This window comes from Gracilinanus agilis, chromosome 3 (genome assembly GCF_016433145.1).
Source record: "Gracilinanus agilis isolate LMUSP501 chromosome 3, AgileGrace, whole genome shotgun sequence".
Taxonomy (NCBI): Eukaryota; Metazoa; Chordata; class Mammalia; order Didelphimorphia; family Didelphidae; genus Gracilinanus; species Gracilinanus agilis.
In genome coordinates, this window is record NC_058132.1 from 414,915,961 (window position 1) to 414,934,680 (window position 18,720).

Here is an 18,720-nt window from a genome sequence, read left to right on the forward strand (position 1 = left end):
AATTTGGAAATTGGTCTTGATCAAGGACACATGACAAAACTAGTGGAAATGTGCATCGGCCATGGGTGGAGGGAGTGCGGGGGGCGAAGGGGAAAGGAGGAGCATGAATCATGTAACCATGTTAAAAATGAATATTAATAAATGTTTGAAAAAAAAAGAATATGCTAAACCTTTATCTCTTGTTGAAGACTGGAAAAATATGGACACATTGTTTCCAGACTTGGCTCTTAACTTTTTATAACCCTTCAGCAAGTTAATCTATTTCGGCTCTGTTCTCCTAACCTACTAAATGAATAATTGCTCTTTAAGGGATCTTCCACCTCTAATACTATATGTTTTTGTGTACTATTACTATTTTACTAAAGCATATACACAGCTCTATTTTCAACAACTAGAGTAATACCACAATTTGTTTTTTTAATAAAGTTTTTCTCATTTTAACATAGGCACATATTAGAACCGGTAGTCTCGGAATAAAAGTAACATGGCAACCGCATTATTAAATTAACAATTACTCAAGTGGAAAACTCCATTGCTATTTCTCAGCATTTGCCAGTTCTTTCTTTAATATTATTTAAACCACCTTCTGAAGAGATTTCCATTCCAAATTGGAACTTTTAAGACTACAAAACGATGGGAAAACATAGAGAGTGAAAGAAGTAGCAAATATTCATTGAGATTTAATTAAAAATGTATTTTTGAATATTCTGGATTAAGCAAGTCTTTTAAACAACAATCATTTATAAAATATAAACAAGTCCATCAGGTGAAGAAAAAGAAACCTGATATTATATTAGGTTTTATCTGTTTTTACAAAAACTATAACTACAGAACTCAAATCAATTAACTTTAAGATAATAATATACCAAAATACATATGTATTTGTAAAGTTTTACATTAAGAATATAAGCCCAAGTAATGTACTCAATACTTCATGAATAGAGGCTGATAATATAATGTAATGAAGAAATTATTCAAGTATCCATTATTTTTAACTGAATCAATGCACAATGCATAATAATGTAAATATTTAATGCAATATATGAAATTATTCCTTAAGATAGAAATGCATCTGAATACATTTAGAAGGAATTGTGAAATTACGGGGAGAAAAAACTTTCCCTAAACTTATTTCAGTTATCTATAAATTTAAACTTAAAGTATGAAGATTTTTGACATGTATTTATGGCAGAATCTGTTACCTTTTCTCTTAAACGAATGTTAATTTTATTATGAATCATCACAAATTAAAGATCTGTGGATACAAACCACTTGATGGACAAAATTGTATATTATCTTCTGGAAAAATATGGCAAAAAATAAAGCACGTATAATTAAATTAAAAAATATAAACCTAGAGTTACACTTCAAAGCTGTATAATTTTCATAAGGTAGGGAGAAAACTGGCATCTTCATCCTCATTTTGTGAATAGGGAAAATTGAGAGGTTGTGGACCTAAATCATTCAGTTTTCTGATATGGGAATATTTAGGTATTCTATTTCTTCTGCTGTTAATCTAGGCAATTTGTATTTTTATAAGTGTTCATCCATATCTCCTAGATTGCTATATTTATTGCCATATAATTGGGCAAAATAGTTTTTAATGATTGCCTTAATTTCCCCTTCATTAGAGGTGAGGTCTCCCTTTTCATCTTTGATACTATCAATTTGGTTTTCTTCTTTCCTTTTTTTTATTAGATTGACCAGTACTTTGTCTATTTTATCTGTTTTTTTCAAAATACCAGCTTCTAGTCTTATTTATTAAATCAATAGTTCTTTTACTTTTGTTTTTATTAATTTCTCCCTTGGTTTTTAGTATTTCTAATTTAGTTTTCATCTGGGGATTTTTAATTTGCTCACTTTCTAATTTTTTAAGTTGCATGCCCAATTCATTGATCTCTGCCCTCCCTAATTTGTTAATATATGCAATCAAGGATATAAATTTCCCCCTGCGTACTGCCTTGGCCACATCCCACAGAGTTTGGTAGGATGTCTCATCATTGTCATTCTCTTCAATGAAATTGTTGATTGTTTCTATGATTTCTTCTTTGACTAGCTGGTTTTGGAGAATCATATTATTTAGTTTCCAATTAGTTTTTGTTTGCCTGACAAGGTGCCCTTACTAATTATTATTTTTATTGCATTATGATCTGAGAAGGTTACATTTATTATTTCTGCTCTTTTGCATTTGTTTGCAATGTTTCTATGCCCTATTACATGGTCAATCTTTGTGAATGTACCATGTGCAGCTGAAAAGAAGGTGTATTCCTTATTGTCCCTATTTATTTTTCTCCACATATCTATTAAATCGAATTTTTTTAGGACTTCATTCACCTCTCTTACCTCTTTCTTATTTATTATTTGGTTTGATTTGTGCGTAATAGAATATCCTATTTTTCTTATTCATTCAAGTTCCTCTTGGTGTCCTCTACTATTCACCCCCCTCTTTCCCACCCACCCCCACATCATCTTAGACCATTTAGTACTCCAATCTCTCCCTATGAATAATTCTTCTGATTACTATAATAGTGAATACTATAATAGTGAATAGAGTTCACTACAGAGAATTACACATAACATTTCTCCACATAGGAATATAAATAATTAGATCTTATTGAAGCCCTTAAAGAGGCAAATTTAAAAAATAAGAGTTTTCTTTCTTTCCCCCTCTGTTTCTTATTTACCTTTTTATGTTTCTCTTTATTTTTGTGGTTGGATATCGAACTTTCCATTTAGTCCTGGTCTTTTCTGTGCAAATACTTGGAAATCTTCTATCTTGTTGAATGCCCAAACTTTCCCCTGGAAGTATATTGTCAGTTTTGATGGGTAGATGATCCATGGTTGTAGACCCAGTTCTCTTGCCTTTCTGAATATCATATTCCAAGCTTTGAGATCTTTTAGTGTGGAGGCTGCCAGATCCTGTGTGATCCTGATTGGTGCTCCTTGATATTTGAATTGTCTCTTTCTGGCTTCTTGCAAGATTTTTTTCTTTTACTTGGAAGCTCTTGAATTTGGCTATTATATTGCTGGGGGTTGTCTTTTCAGGGTCTAGTGTAGAGGGTGATCTATGGATCCTTTCAATGTCTATATTGCCCTCTTGTAGAACTTCAGGGCAATTTTGCTGAATAATTTCTTTTAGTATGGAGTCCAAATTTCTATTAATTTCTGCTTTTTCAGGAAGACCAATGATTCTCAAATTGTCTCTTCTAGCCCTGTTTTCTTGATCTGTCAATTTCTCATTGAGATATTTCATGTTTCCTTCTATTTTATCAGTCTTTTGACTTTGTTTTATTTGTTCTTGCTGTCTTGAGAGATCATTAGCTTCTAATTGCTCAATTCTAGCCTTTAGGGACTGGTTTTTGGTTATAATCTTTTGTTTTTCGGCTATAATCTTTTGGTTTTCCTTTTCAATCTGGTCATTTCTGGTCTTCAATTGACTTGCCTCATTTTCCAATTGTGCAACTCTGCCTTTTAAATTGTTATTTTCTTGCCAGATCTCTTCCATCTTTCTCATCATCTCAGATTTGAAACTCTTCAATAGCTTGTGACCAGTTTTCATTATTTTGGGAAGGTTTGGATGTGATTACTTGTTTGTTCTCCTCTGCTGTTTGCTCTGTTGTCTGGGTTTTCTCTGTGTAAAAGTTGTAGAGTGTTACAGATTTCTTTCTTTTTTTTTTTTTTTTTTTAGACCCTTAACTTCGGTGTATTGTCTCATAGGTGGAAGAGTGGTAAGGGTGGGCAATGGGGGTCAAGTGACCTGCCCAGGGTCACACAGCTGGGAAGTGGCTGAGGTCGGATTTGAACCTAGGACCTCCCGTATCTAGGCCTGACTCTCACTCCACTGAGCTACCTAGGTGCCCCACAGATTTCTTTCTGATCATCTTTCTCTTTTGGGGTTCTTGTCTCTGGCTTGCCATTGTTAGCCCTGTGCCCTCTCAGGTTTATCCTCACACCCAGGGTCTGTTCGTGCTCTCTAGGCTCCTGAAGTCTCAGATCTAGTTGTTCTCAGGGTCAAGCATCCTGGTGGTCCCCTTGCTTGTTCCTCTGTCCGAGGCTCCTTTAACAGTTTCAGGGCCCTGTTTCCACAGTCGTGAATCCCTTTGCACTGGGTCCTCACTCAAGGTCCGCTCCTGTGCTCAGGATCCGAGTCTGCTCCTGGACTCAGGATCCGTGTCCTCTCCTGCGCTCAGGATCCAAGGACACAAGAGCCTACTCTTGTGTCTGTGCTCAGGGTCTGTGTTCAATGTCCACGCGCGTTCTTTAGCCTCTTGGGGTCTTAAGTCTTGCTGCTCTCAGGAGCAGGCCCTGGTGACTCCAGGTAGCTGCCAAGGACTTAATGGGTGCCCCAAGCTTGCTCTAGCTCTTGTGGGCCGGCTTTGGCACTGTAGGTGGTGTGGGGTGGGGGAGGGGGTTGCTCAGCTTGCGTTTTAGTGAGAGCTGTTTCACCCCCTTATAGCACGGAAATGCTCCAATTCCATGTACCTTCAATGCTGCACCCTGTTGTTGAGTCCCTTTGTTCCTCTGGATTTGTTTTTTTGTTTTTATGTCTTCTTGAGGAGTCCTATATGTTTCAGTTAGGAGAGGTTAAGCAGCTGCTTTTTACTCTGCCGCCATCTTAACCAGGAAGTCCAGTAATGAATCATTCAGTTTTATAGATATAAAATTTCACATTTTGTTGTTTTATTTCTAGTGGTTAACAGTGCTGTTCACATAATAAATGCTTGCTGGTTAATTGATTGCTGTTTCTGTGTTTGTTCATAGATTTCTGTAGATCTCTCTCTCTCTCTCTCTCTCTCTCTCTCTCTCTCTCTCTCTCTCTCCATAATATATATATATGCACATATATATTATTTCTTAATATATGTGTGTGTGTGTGTGTGTGTGTGTGTGTGTGTGTGTGTGTGTGTGTATTTATTTTAAATCTAGTATAGAATAAAGCTTTTTGCCTGCATTTTGCTGCAGGCTAAAACTACACATTTGGGAAAATGTTACATCTTCAAATTGTGAATTTCTATCACAAAGGAACATGAGTCACAACACAGTCAACTACTATGTGATTTTAGAAACTCACCTGAGTGTCTCTTTTCCTTTAATCATTCCTTCTTTTTCCAATTTTAGAATATCTAAAGTTAGATAAGAATAATATTTCCTACTGAAACTTCAAACTATCCCTCTCTGCAAGGATGCCAACATTAAGAGTCCTGCTTGGGATCAAGGTCACAATAAGTAATATGGAAACTGGTTTCCCATATTTGTGTTCAGCAGTGAACATTCAAGGATGTAGCTTGAAAGACGTCACTGGGGTGGGGAGTAATAATGTCACAGAGCAGAGTCTGATCAATATAGATCTCAGCTCTTAAACATGGATAGTCTAGGGCAGTGATGGGCAAACTATGGCCTGCAGGCCTGATGCAGCCCCCTAAAATGTTCTATCTGGACAGGGAGACATTATTCCTAATCTGACTAGTACAATGAGTAGGATACAATACAGTGAAACTTCGAAAGAGTTGCCTTAGAAACAGACTGACAGATGAGCATTTCCTTTCCTTTGGCCCCCTCTTTAAAAAGTTTGCCCATCAGTTCATCTCATTTCAACTGAATAAAAACATTCTTATCAAGTACCTATTGTTTGTTCAAGTGACAGTGCTGGGAATGATACAGTCACTGATCCCAAGTTTTTACTGGATATCCCACATTTTACTGGAAGGGATATACATAGGCCAGCTGGTTCAAAAGGTCCAGAGCTGGGAGGCAGAATACAGAGTATATAAAGAGAAGTAATGATAAATAAGACTGGAAAAGTAATGAGCCAGATTGTGGAAGATCTTAAATGCAAAACTGAAAAAATGGCACCTTGCTTAAAAGGCTAGAGGACTGAACTAAATACAAAAATTTGAATGGAAAACACATTTAGGTATTAACATTACTGTTTCTGCATTGTTTCATTATTTTTCCTCTAAACCAAATTAAGGAAATTCAGATTTCTAGTATTTTGTATTATTTGGTATAAATATTTTAACATAATCTTCTGGATTCATTTTTATTGTTGTTCAGTCAGTTATTGTTCATTCCAGTCACATCTGACTCTTCCAGACTCCATTTGACGTTTTCTTGACAAAGATATTAGAGTCGTTTGCCATTTTCTTCCCTAGGTCATTGTACAGATGAGGAAATTGAGGCAAACAGGGTTAAGTGACTTGCTTGAAGTCACAAAGCTAGTTATATTTCTGAGGCCAGATTTGAACTCAGGCTTATTGACTCCAGGTACTAGCTTTCTATCCAATGTGTCACCACCCAGCTACCCTCTGGATTTAGAGGCATACTCATTTACTGACATTTATTTATCTTACCAATTGTTTACTTGGAGAAGTGTCAGGTTGGTCTGAGCAGCAATCTGCTTTTTCTCATCCTCTGTTGGATAGGGATGCTAAAAAAAAAAAAAAAAAGGTTTAAAATTACACATAAGTTTCAATTTTTTAAAAAGGGAACTATATAAGAATGACTGAGGTAAAACATAAAATGCAACAATTAAGCTTTAAGCAAAAAACAATTTGGTCTTTAGCCAGGAAACATCACCATTTTATTATGCATACCATAAAAGGAAACAGGCATTTATTACAGAAGTACTGTCTATTGTTCTGTCTGAAAGTTTGTTCATATAAAAGCAATACCAAACATTTTTTGTAGTGAAATAAAACTAGAATAAACTGATCAGGGTAAGAAGCTTATGTTACTTTAAGAATTATGAGCAAATATATTTGCTGATAGTAAATTAAGCTAAACTAGGAATAAACTCCAAATATTGTCCCATGGAAACATTTCTACATATAATTTGATGTTATGCTCATGGGGAAAAATTAACCATGTTATTATATACTAAACATATAATATTATTATATAGTATAAGTTTTCATTTTATACATATATATGTACACACACATATATTATATGTACAAGACTACTAAGTATTACATGTATGCATGTATTTATGTATGAAATATTTTTGTAGGGAACTGCCAGTGGCAAGGGAATCCCTCCTCCAAAAGCACTTCTGTCACAGGAAGGGGACTGAGAGGTTAAGTGATTTGCCCACAAAGACACTATTAGTATGTCAGAGGTACTCTTGAACCTTCCTGGTTTCAAGTCTTGCTCTATCCTCTGTAGCTATTATAATTGTCAGGGAATGAAGAAGTAAATTTATCTTAAATTTGATTCTGTTCTTAAGACACTCAGACAAATGGACTCTACTGATCTACAGTTATTAATGTAGTTTTGAAAACTGCCACATACAACCATAAATACTCTTGTAGTATATTCTGTTTTCTTAGAATCAAAACCACTACATAAAAACTCTTGCTTCTATTTCCCCAAAGGTCTTTCTACTTCAGCCACCATGGTCAGTACCACATTGCTTTGTGCTAAACTAATTATACTAAGGTATCAAAATGAAAAAAGAGTTTGTTTGGCCCATGCATAGGACATCATTATGAAGTATACATGCCTGGTTTCTGTCCAATTCACCATGGAGTCATTCAACTTTGGCAATTGAAAGACACAGAAGAAGTGAAGATGATGAGGGGCAGAGAAAAGTGGGAAATGCATTTTCGAATGTTGTCAGGTCAGGGAGATAGGGGAGAGCAGGGGAGGATGAGGAGATTAGTGGAGCCCCTAAGGTTAGAGAATCATATCCCTTTGGCAGTCTCTTCTAGGACTGTTAGCTCTTCAATGTTTTATTTCCCTTTGTATATTCCTTCATGTTCCTACACTGTATATCTGTGTTTGATGAATGAATGATTGGGAATCTGATTTGTCCCACCCTGTCTCCCATTGCCACCTCAGATTCTCTAAGGGTAGAGAGAACCATGAAGTCTATTCACCTAACTTTCTGAGGGAAAGACTTAAGGTGGCCCAAGAGCTCTAAACATTCAGTTCTTTCTACTGGTTTTTAGAAAAATAAAAGTAACTCTAGAGAGAATCTCTAAGTAGCAAGGTTTCCCTCTCCCACATCCCTTGTGTACCCTTCATTTTCTGAAATAGAACATACTGTTCCTAGTTCTGGGTGCCCTGCTTTACACCATCCTCTTATCCTACCTTATGAATAATAAAATTCAGGGGCAGCTAAGTTGCCCAGTAGATAGTGCCAGGCCTGGAGTTGGGGGAACCTGGGTTCAAATCTGGCCTTACACACATCATGTGTAATCCTGGGCAAATCATTTAACCCTGACTGACTAGCCTTTGCTGCTCTTCTGTCTTAGAATTAATACCAAGACAGAAGGTAAGGGGAAAATAATTAATAATAATAATAAAAGTTCCCTACCCATGGCTATCTATTATTGGTACCATTCAGGTCTATCTTTATCACTCTTACCCTAAAATCTTTTGTTCCTATTTCCCCAAAGATCTTTCTGTCTCTGCTACCACAATGCTTTAAGCTTGAGTTAATCACACTAATGTATCAAAATGAATAAATAACAGGCACAGTTAACCGAAATAAATCTTTAACTAGAATTTCAAGAAAGTATAGGACAAATTTTAGAGCAGGAAGTTTTAAAAACCTTATATAGAAGGTTAATCTCAGGAAAAAGAAAGTGAAGCAATGAAATACAGTGCTTTCTGCAATACTCATGCCCTTGGAACTCTGCTTCCCTAGTTGTTTTAGTTTTGTAGCTGAAACCCAAGACTCAGGAAACACTAACAAGTTTGCCACTCAATGAAGAGGCCTCAATTGCCACTGCAGAAAGTATGACTTACTTTTGACTTAGGTCAATTAAAGCCCTTCAACTCTAGTGTCTTCTGTGTCCCAGTATACAAGTGTTCCATGGTAGTCACACTTTTCTTTCAAGAGAGCCATCCATGAAGTACTTAAACCACAGATGTCCCTTGTAAGAAAAGCTGAAAGCCCATCTCCTTGGATTATGGATCCAAAGGGTACCCAACAGCATCTCTTTCCCTTTTGGAGTCCTATGGATCTCTATTTTTCTGCTCCTGGATCCTATCCTCATTTTTTTATTCAGCAGGATGTTAGACTGTAGCAAACTGAGTCACCTTGGACATGGGTCTTCTCCATTCTACCACCCTACCCTGAGTGAATCCTTCTAACCCTGAACATTTGCTTCTGGAGTAAATGAAATGGAGGAGCTGAGGGCTGCCAGAATAGTGGACCTCTTAGTAAGAAATTATCATAGTTGGGTAGCATGATAATGCTAATGATACTCATGACAAAATAAATTTGAATATATTGTCACCCACATTATTCCAATCAGTGATTATTTATTGAGCTCTTATGATTTTGTACAATCTGCTGTGGGATACAAAAGAGGTATATAAGTAATAGATCCATAAAGAACTTCCAAATCCCTTTGGGAAAAAATGTAAAATGTAAATTCACATGAAATAATTAATTATATTCATTTTTACATTTTTACACACTCCTGTGCACTTAAAATTTCCCATGTCCCTTTTATCTACTGGCTATTGATTTAGCCTCTCTGATTAGCTACTAGTCTGCAAAAAAACGTTTTCTTCATGAAACATATCAAGATACACAAAAAACTTATTCCAAGATCCTCTAAAACTGATTACAAAATCTTACCCCTATATGCTGAAAGAGCCAAGATCTCATGACATTTGTAGCATGTTTGGGCAGAACTCCCCTTTTATTCTTAGATGAGCCATCCTCTTGATGCAAGATGCTGAGATCTTGGTTTAACTGTAACTGAAGCTTTTAAATAAGTGGAAGAAAATGTTATAAGGCAATAAAAATCACATGCATAATATATATTAAAATTTTGGTTAAAGAAATGACAGAGAATTTTTATGACTAAGAGAATGACTATCATTTAAACAACTATTTGTAACAATACAAATATCTTTTTAGGGTACTCTATATGGATCCAAGCTAATGATCTGACCTATTCAACCTATCTAAAATACAGTCACAAATGCAATCATAAGATAAATTGGTTTCTGATCAGATGAAAAAGTTATATAAAGTAAATAAAGATTCATGTGTTTTAAATATAACATAATAAAATATGAATATTTTACTATGTATATTCATAGACTATTTACTCTAGATACATTCAAAAGAGCTTTGTCATTCAAATTTCACCAAAGGACTATGAGACTTAAAAAAAAAATTATTTGGGTCTAAATAGTCTACTATAGAATTTCCTAAAAGCAATCAAGTCTGTTTTCTGCCTCATATTCAGTTCTGGGCTCAGGTTATCAGTGAGGCTCAGTGTCTGTAAACACAATTAATGCACCAGCAAAACAAGTTGTCCACACAGTTATAAATCAGATGACAACAATATTGCTATATTACTAATGCTATAGTCTATAAATAGCATTCTTCACCGACTTAGTTATTCTACTATAGAAAGTCAGGCAGAACCACTTTATCTTAACAGATCTCATGTTTCAAGATTTGATGTAATCAAGATAGCATGCACAAATAAAGAATATCTGGAATCTCTCACCATTTGTAAGGGATCGCTTTTATACATGAATTTTGTTCTGGGTACTTTTAATGATAGTGGCAAACAAACATATATCTCCCTGTTAACATAAGTATTCTTTTAATAATAATGTCTGTTAACTCCCTCTGTAGCTGTACTTTTCTCTTCTCTTTATCCCTTCTGTTACCTTCCCCTATACCCGTGTTGGTGAACCTATGGCACTCATCTAGAGGGAGTTACTCCTCTCCCCCTCTCCACTTGCACCTGAGGACATTTCTCTGCCCATTTCTGAGGATGTCCCTCTGCCCAGCAGCCCAATGGGAATGCTTCCTCCCTCTCTTGTCTCAGGTAAGGTAGGTGGCTCACAAGTGGCGTGAGGGATGCACTTTGGGCACTTGGGCTCTAAAAGATTTGCTATCACTGCCTTATACTTTCCCTCATTATCTCCTCACAACACAAAGAATAAAAAATTAATCTTTTTTAAAAAGGAGGAAATGCCTGCTTAGTGGTCGAAAAGTAATTTCTGAATTAGTTATCCATCTAGAGAGAGGTCAAGACAAAAACCTTTTAATCTAAAATAAAAGACTGGAAAAGAAAATAAAATGCATAATAGAAGTAAATTCAAACTTGATTTATATAAGCGAGCAATGACACTAAAAATGCAAAATCTTTAGAATAACATCTACCTAGTAATCTATGCTCAATTTCCTAAAGAAGTTAGACCAATGGAAATAAATTGTCAATGAAGGGAATAAGAGACAGAAACTTGCCTTAATCAAGAAATAATTGTGTTTTTCCCAAGGTTAGCGATATGGCAGCCAAGGCAATTTTAGACTGTATACTCATTTACAAAATCTTAAGGCAAAGCTTTAAATTATGACCTGTATCTAACTTACAGGACAGTAAGATGCAATAGAGAGAGAAATCAGCTAAAGGAAATTATGGTGAGAAAGACAACTAAGCTGGATCAGGAAAAGGGCATGTCAGAATCATATAAGACCCCTGATAGTTATAAAAAAGAAAATTTGTTCAACAAACCCTCTGATACTAATATCAGTAAAGGCACATGGTCAAAAAGCTTTGTTTTTGTCACAAATGCTTTGCAATATAGATTCCAAATGGAAGAGAAAGATACCCCACAAATGATAAAGTCCTTGACAGTCCTGTGTATGGATGACAATATATCAATTGTCAAAAAAACCATAATGTTGCAATGCTTCTTAAATGAGACTCATCATCATCAAAAGAGTTCTACATAACTACCAAACGCAGGACAAAATAAGTAGATGAAGAAAGTCTCTTATTTAGACTATTACATGCAATTGAATTGGAAAATCCATAGAGATGCTTCATCAGTATATATATGTTAAGCTAGTTATGAAAAATAAACTGAGTCTGACAGGAGAACAGAAGTGAATAAAAAGAAAAAAGCCTAAATTTCACTGGAGTTTTTTAATTATGCTATGCTTCTTGGAACAAAGCCTCATCTTTTTAACATTAATATTCTTTATAATATTTAATATTTAACAACATTCTTTACATATAACATTTTACCTTATACATTATAAAAATTCTTAACATTTGTTTTCTAAAATTTTGAGTTCCCAATTTTTCTCTCTTCCCTCCTTTCACCCCTCCCTAAATAGTAAGCAATTTGATCTAGATTGTATATGTGTGATCATGCAAAACATATTTCCATATTGGTCATATTGTGGAAGAAGACTCATAAACATTAATATTCTTGACAATATATGGTTTCAAGTCAAAGAACATCAGTTTTTGAGTAATTAAAGTTGGTGTAATCATATGGGGGCCACAACATATTACCAAAGAAGGATTACACAGGGAAAGTGAGGTAGGAGGCAATATCAAAGAACTTTGTGAGCAGAAAAGATGATACGGTCCTATAGCAAGTGAGGAATAATCCAGTGGATGACTCAGATACTTCAGTGGCATCCATACAACATCAAGAGAACTGAAAGAAGGTTCCTGGTACTTTGGGTCAATTCCCTAGGAAAGAGTCTTAGGGGACAAGGAAAGAGTTTACCCAAATGAGAATGTGAGAAAGGATTGAGATCTATACCACTGCAAAGAGTACCCATCATTGATGAAATCACTGAAGCATCAATGTATTTGAAGTATTACGAACAGTAATTGGGTGTTCCTATGTAAGGGATGTAGAACATTATAAAAGAAACTGCTCTTGTAAGCAGGACTGCTTTTTATTTAAAATGTTTGGATTCAAAAGCAAACTTGAGACACTTTTCAAAATGTGTTCATGATTACAGGAATAATTTACAACACGATTAAAGAAGAGCTGGCATGGCAGAAAGCTCACTACAGAGGTAATATAGTATGGAGCATTTGATGGAAAGGCAGATGGATGCTAACCTAGAAAACTTTGACCAACAAGAGGCAGAAATATGACATCCAAAATCCTGAGAAAAATAAAGAAAGAGGACAGTAGCACAAGATGTGGTACAGATGGACAGAAGGCATTTGGCCACTGCCTGGGTTGGGGTTTTTGGGTTGGAGGAGTCTCCACAGCTCTTCCATACAAGTTGAGCTGATGGGACAGGAGGAAGTCATAAGAGATGGATATGCCTCTCTTCCCTGCCTGAGCTCCAGAGTCTGATTGCCGATCTGGGAAAGAAGCCACCTGAATCAGACTTCTTGCATCTAGAACCCCAACATGGTCAAATATATTGTGGAATATGACTATGAATGCAATATATGATGTTAGATTACCTATTCAGTTTCAGGGGATACACATACACACACATACATGTATATGTATATGTATATAAAAAAAGAAAAACTAAAAGAGGATGGCTGGTTAGGAGAACTAAATGGAAAAAGAAAATGTTTCCTGATAATTTTTAAAAGAAGAGTAAGAAACAGAATTTAAGATTAAGAACAGAAACTGAATATGAAAAGTTTTTGTTCGAGCCGAATAAAACTGGACATAATGAATCTTGTACAATGTACAGACACTTAAGGACTTCCAGTCACAGCAATTCAGTCATGTTTCTGCATCAAAAATGTTAGGAAGAAGCAAAGAAGTGGCTAAATATAGTTCTTTTGGGAAGGTTCCACAGAATGAGGACAAATTAGAGCTCAAACTGGGAGATATTATTGATAGTAATGAAAAAGTAGAGGAGTGGTTGAATGGGAACTTTAACAACAAGGAAAGACTGTTTCCCTCCAATTTTGTGAAAAAATTCAAGAATAATTGATAACAAAGAAATCCTTTGGAGGACGAGGAATTAGAAGCTGTTTCAGCCTACTCTGCCTCACCCTCTGGGATCACACAGACAAAAAAAAATAAGTCAATTAGATTTCCACTTCTTTCTCTATTCCTTTTTTTAGAACTTCCACAACACACAATTCAACAAATTAAATGTGAAAACTCCAGATGAGAATATGATGTAAAAGAAAACAGATATGCCTTTAGTATAGAAATAACAAAATCATAAGTTGAAGACATATAAAGATAAGAAATATTATACAATATTATTTGCCTTACAAAAACTCTAAGGAGGGTGATTTTTTTTTTATAAAAGAGGAAATAATCCATTTGATGAATTTTTTTTTTTTTATCCTGGGACTCCATTCTAGGAGCATAGGGCCACAACCAGTAGGCAGTGGGTTACACTGTCGCTCAGGGTCACCCAGCTGGGAAGTGTCTGAGCCCGGATTTGAACCTAGGACCTTTCGTCTCTAGGCCTGGCTCTCAATCCACTGAGCTAGCCCAGCTGCCCCTACTTTAGGTTGCAGTTTCTTTAGCAGATGTAGTTTTTACAGGGTGGGGTTGCTAGCCCCACGCCCAACCCTCCTCCTTTTTCATCCGGGCTAGGGACCGTCCTTGGCCCAGGAGTGGTAAGGGTGGGCAATAGGGGTCAAGTGACTTGCCCAAGGTCACACAGCTGGAAGTGTCCGAGGCCGGACTTGAACCTAGGACCTCCAGTCTCTAGGCCTGGCTCTCAATCCACTGAGCCACCCAAGGGTACTTAATGGCAAAGAAGGACTATTCCCAATTAACTGTGCTATTCAGATAAATGAGCAAGATAAGGGCATTCCAAAGCCAAAGAAGCTACCATACCTTTCCAAAGAGTCTAGTTCCAAGCCTAAGCTCCCAATTGTAGAAAACTATTTTTCTTCTAGACTTTCAAAAAAGGGTAAAAAAAATAGCTGTGGAGAAAAAGTCTTTCAAGTTAACACTTCTCCAGGTATCGCCAGAAAAAAAAAACAACACAATTTTACCTAACAATGATTTACTGAGCTGCTAAGAAATACTATAACTAAAGTGATCGTAAAAATCAGTTTTACCACTAGAATCTCTGACCTCTATGCTTAAAGGAATGGTTTCTACCATCCCATCAAAGACCCTAAAAGAGACTAATAAAATCAGCTTTCAAACAATTACCGACTACTGATCAAAATCAATAATTAAATTTGCCTGTAATAAGGAACTCTAAGGGACAGATGTTATAAATTTTAATGATATATCTTCCTTAGAAGGCCTGTATCTTACTGCAAATTGACTGAGGATGCCTGGAAAGGCTGCCTGGTCACTTCCACAGAGGTTATAATGCAATTCAAAACCCAGAAAAAAGCCTTAAATTTTAACAAAGGGAAAGACAGAAATGCCAAAATAAAGGCTCCTGTGTATACTTTATCACCAGACCAAATATGGCAACTTTCTTCACTTTCATTAGATGTAAAAATAAAAGAAGAAACAAATGATTGGAAGAAAAAAAAATACATTGGAAGACCTCGAAGCCCAGCTTGTTGAGTTGTGTTATAGAAGTTCTAAAAAAGGAAAAGAGAGAGAAGTGGAAATAGTGTAGAAGAAAAGACAATGGGCAACTTGAAGGTGGAAAGATAAAAGCTAAAAAATAAGTCCTGTCTGGGTGAGGTGGTAGAGACTATGTGTCTCTCTTGTGCTGGGGAATTAATTCATCAACAAGAATAAGAATTGAAAACTGACATGCTTGTTTCATGGTAGCAAATGGTTTGGATGTGCAATAGGAAAAAAGAAATGAGCACATACATTTTGGTACATAACAGAAAGAGGTAATGAAATCTTTAAATTTTATTTATCAAAATAAAAAAGAGGTCACATTTCTTACTGTGCTGGAATTGCAAACCTCTTGTTGGTGGTTTGCTTGAAACTATTACTGAATCTACTTTAAAGGAGAGGAAGTTCATAATGAATTTTTGTTGAATACTTATGGCATAATTTTTAAAGAGGTCTATACTACAAATAGGTAAATATGGCCATACACATAATCAGTAAAATACAAGGGACAAATCAGCATAGTAATAATTGCAGTAGTTACTTTTCTTATAATGCAAAGGGACATATAATATTTTATACGTATTTTTTATTTTTAGCTTACCCATCCCAAACAACAGTTTTGTGCTTAGATCTATGCAGTGCTGTATTTGAGTGTTGAAAACAGGAATGTGTTAACTATAAAGCAGATGAATGACTTGTATGTTCAGTAATAACTAATAAAATTTTTTAAAAATTGAGATCTGAAAAAATTTTATGTTACTTGCACTTCAAGGTTCAAAAAGGAATTTAATCAACCATATTTAAACTGTTAAACATATGAGATTTTCTGAAATCTATCAAAGCAAAGAAGCCAGAAAACTGTCTTTAAGCTAATTCCTAATTCCTAATAAGCTAATTCCTAAAACTGCAGCAAATTTAGCATGCAAATTCTAGCCTATGTTGTAGATTCAAATATTACCTGTCTTATAGGTCTTGTGATTTCATCCTTAACCTTTTAAAAACAATATTGACAAAACAAAGCATAAAATTTTATAAAATTTGTTATGAGAAATTATATTCTTAGAGCAGCCCAAACTATATAACCTTGAAAACCAAAGATTCTACTTTTTCAAGTACATTTTCACAAATGATATGGTTAACATTAGTAGCTTCTCTGGAATAATTTGTGAATATCTAACAAAGCTTCAGAATAATCCTCTAAATTAAGTAAAAAATTATATAGACATAGTCCTATCTAAGATTCATGGGAAAAATTTCTATAAGTAATATGTTTTCCCTAAAAGAGCCAGTTTAAGGTTTAAGTTTGATTAAAGCAATTAGTTTTAAAGATTTTGAGGGGGCAGCTGGGTAGCTCAGTGGATTGAGAGCCAGATGAAGAGATAGGAGGTCCTAGGTTCAAATCTGGCCTCAGACACTTCCTAGCTATGTGACCCTGGGCAAGTCACTTAACTCCCATTGCCTAGCCCTTACCACTTTTCTGCCCTGGAGCCATAGTATTGGCTCCAGGTCAGAAGGTAAGGGTTAAAAAAAAAAAAAAAAGATTTCCAGTTTATGAAGTTACATGATGATAGCATATCACCAGGCTTCTATTTTAATTCCTTAAACTTTTTAGTTTATTTAGTCTGTTTAGTTTGTTCTATTCTTTTCCTTAAACTCAAAACCTATTTAACTTAATTTTTTATTTCAAAATTTGATTTTGTATAACTGAAATGCTTCATGACTTAAAACAAAAACTTTTACAACAGGTTCCGGGTTAAGATGGCGGCAGAGTAAGAAGCAGCTCTTAACCTCTCCTGACCGAAACACACAAAACTCCTCAAGGGGACATAAAAACAAGTCCAGACGAACGGAGGAACCCCACAACAGGGCACAGCGTGGAAGGTACGTGGAATCGAGACATTTCCAGGCTATAAAGGGCTCTCACTAAATCGCGGGCTGAGCAACCACCCCACCCCCAACCCCTCCACACACAAAATCTATAGCTCTGAAGCCAGCTAAAAAGAAATAGAGCAAGTTTGGGGCACCCATCGAGTCATTGGCAGCTCAGGGGCCTGTTCCTGAGAGCAGCAAGATCTAGGACCCCAATAAGCCAAAGAACGCAAGCGAAATCTGAGCGCGGGAGCAGAGAGTGGACACCGGGCGCAGAGCGCACAGGAACGGGCGGAGGCGTGGGTGGAGGCAGACACAGCCAGGAACTAAAGCTCTGAAAACCTGAGTGGGGAACCAGTGCAGACGGGTATACGACTGTGGAAGCAGCGCCCTGAGACTTGTAAAGGAACCTCCTGCAGAGGATCAAGCAAGGGGATCCACCAGGGGGCTTGACCTTGGAAAAAACCAGAACTCAGACCTCAGGAGCCAATAGACCGCGGACAGACACTGAGCACGAGGATAAACCTGAGAAGCTGCTGGGCTAATGATGGCTACCCAGTCTCAGGAAGCTCAGAAGAGAAAGAATAACAACAAGAAAAAGAAGCCTTTAACACTCCACAACTTTTACACAGAGAAAATCCAGACAACCGAGCAAACAGAGGAGGAGAACAAACAAGCATCCAGACCCTCCTCAAATAAGGAAAACTCCTCACAAGCTATGGAAGAGTTCAAAACTGAGATTTTGAGGAAAATGGAAGAGATCTGGCAAGAAAATAACTGTTTAAAAGGTAAAATCTTGCAATTGAACACCAGAAATGACCAGATTGAAAAGGAATACCAGAAGATTATGGCCGAAAACCAGAAGATTATGGCCGAAAACCGAAAGATTATAGCCGAAAATCAATCCCTAAAGGCTAGAATTGAGCAATTGGAAGCTAATGATCTCTCAAGACAACAAGAACAAATAAAACAAAGTCAAAAGACTGAAAAAATAGAAGGAAACACGAAATATCTCAATGAGAGAGTGACAGACCAAGAAAACCGGTCTAGAAGAGACAATTTGAGAATAATTGGTCTTCCAGAAAAACCAGAAATTAATAGAAACCTGGACTCCGTGCTAAAAGAAATTATTCAGCAAAATTGCCCTGAAGTCCTACAACAAGAGGGCAATATAGACATTGAAAGGATTCATAGAACACCTGTGACATTCGACCCAGAGAAGAAATCGGTTAGAAATATTATTGCCAAATTCAAAAGCTTTCAAGCAAAAGAAAAAATCTTACAAGAAGCCAGAAAGAGACAATTCAAATATCAAGGAGCACCAATCAGGATCACACAGGATCTGGCAGCCTCAACGCTAAAAGACCGTAAGGCGTGGAATACGATATTCAGAAAGGCAAGAGAGCTGGGCCTGCAACCACGGATCAACTACCCATCAAAATTGACTATATATTTCCAGGGGAAAGTATGGGCATTCAACAAAATTGAAGAATTCCAGGTATTTGCACAGAAAAGACCAGGGCTAAATGGAAAGTTTGACATCGAACCACAAAAATCGAGAGAAACCTGAAAAGGTAAATAAGATACAGAGGG

At 36.3% G+C, this 18,720-nt stretch overlaps 1 protein-coding gene across 1 annotated transcript in view; it reads right to left on the reverse strand.

Moving 5' to 3' along the window:
* PKNOX1 (PBX/knotted 1 homeobox 1) overlaps window positions 1–18,720 on the reverse strand; it is a 93,159-nt gene that overhangs the window by 31,137 nt on the left and 43,302 nt on the right. Inside the window, exons 6-7 of the mRNA XM_044666886.1 lie at window positions 9,593–9,721; window positions 6,351–6,427 (exon numbers count right to left, since the gene is read on the reverse strand). Of these exons, the coding sequence (XP_044522821.1) occupies window positions 6,351–6,427; window positions 9,593–9,721 (206 nt within the window). The remainder of the gene's footprint in view (window positions 1–6,350; window positions 6,428–9,592; window positions 9,722–18,720) is intronic.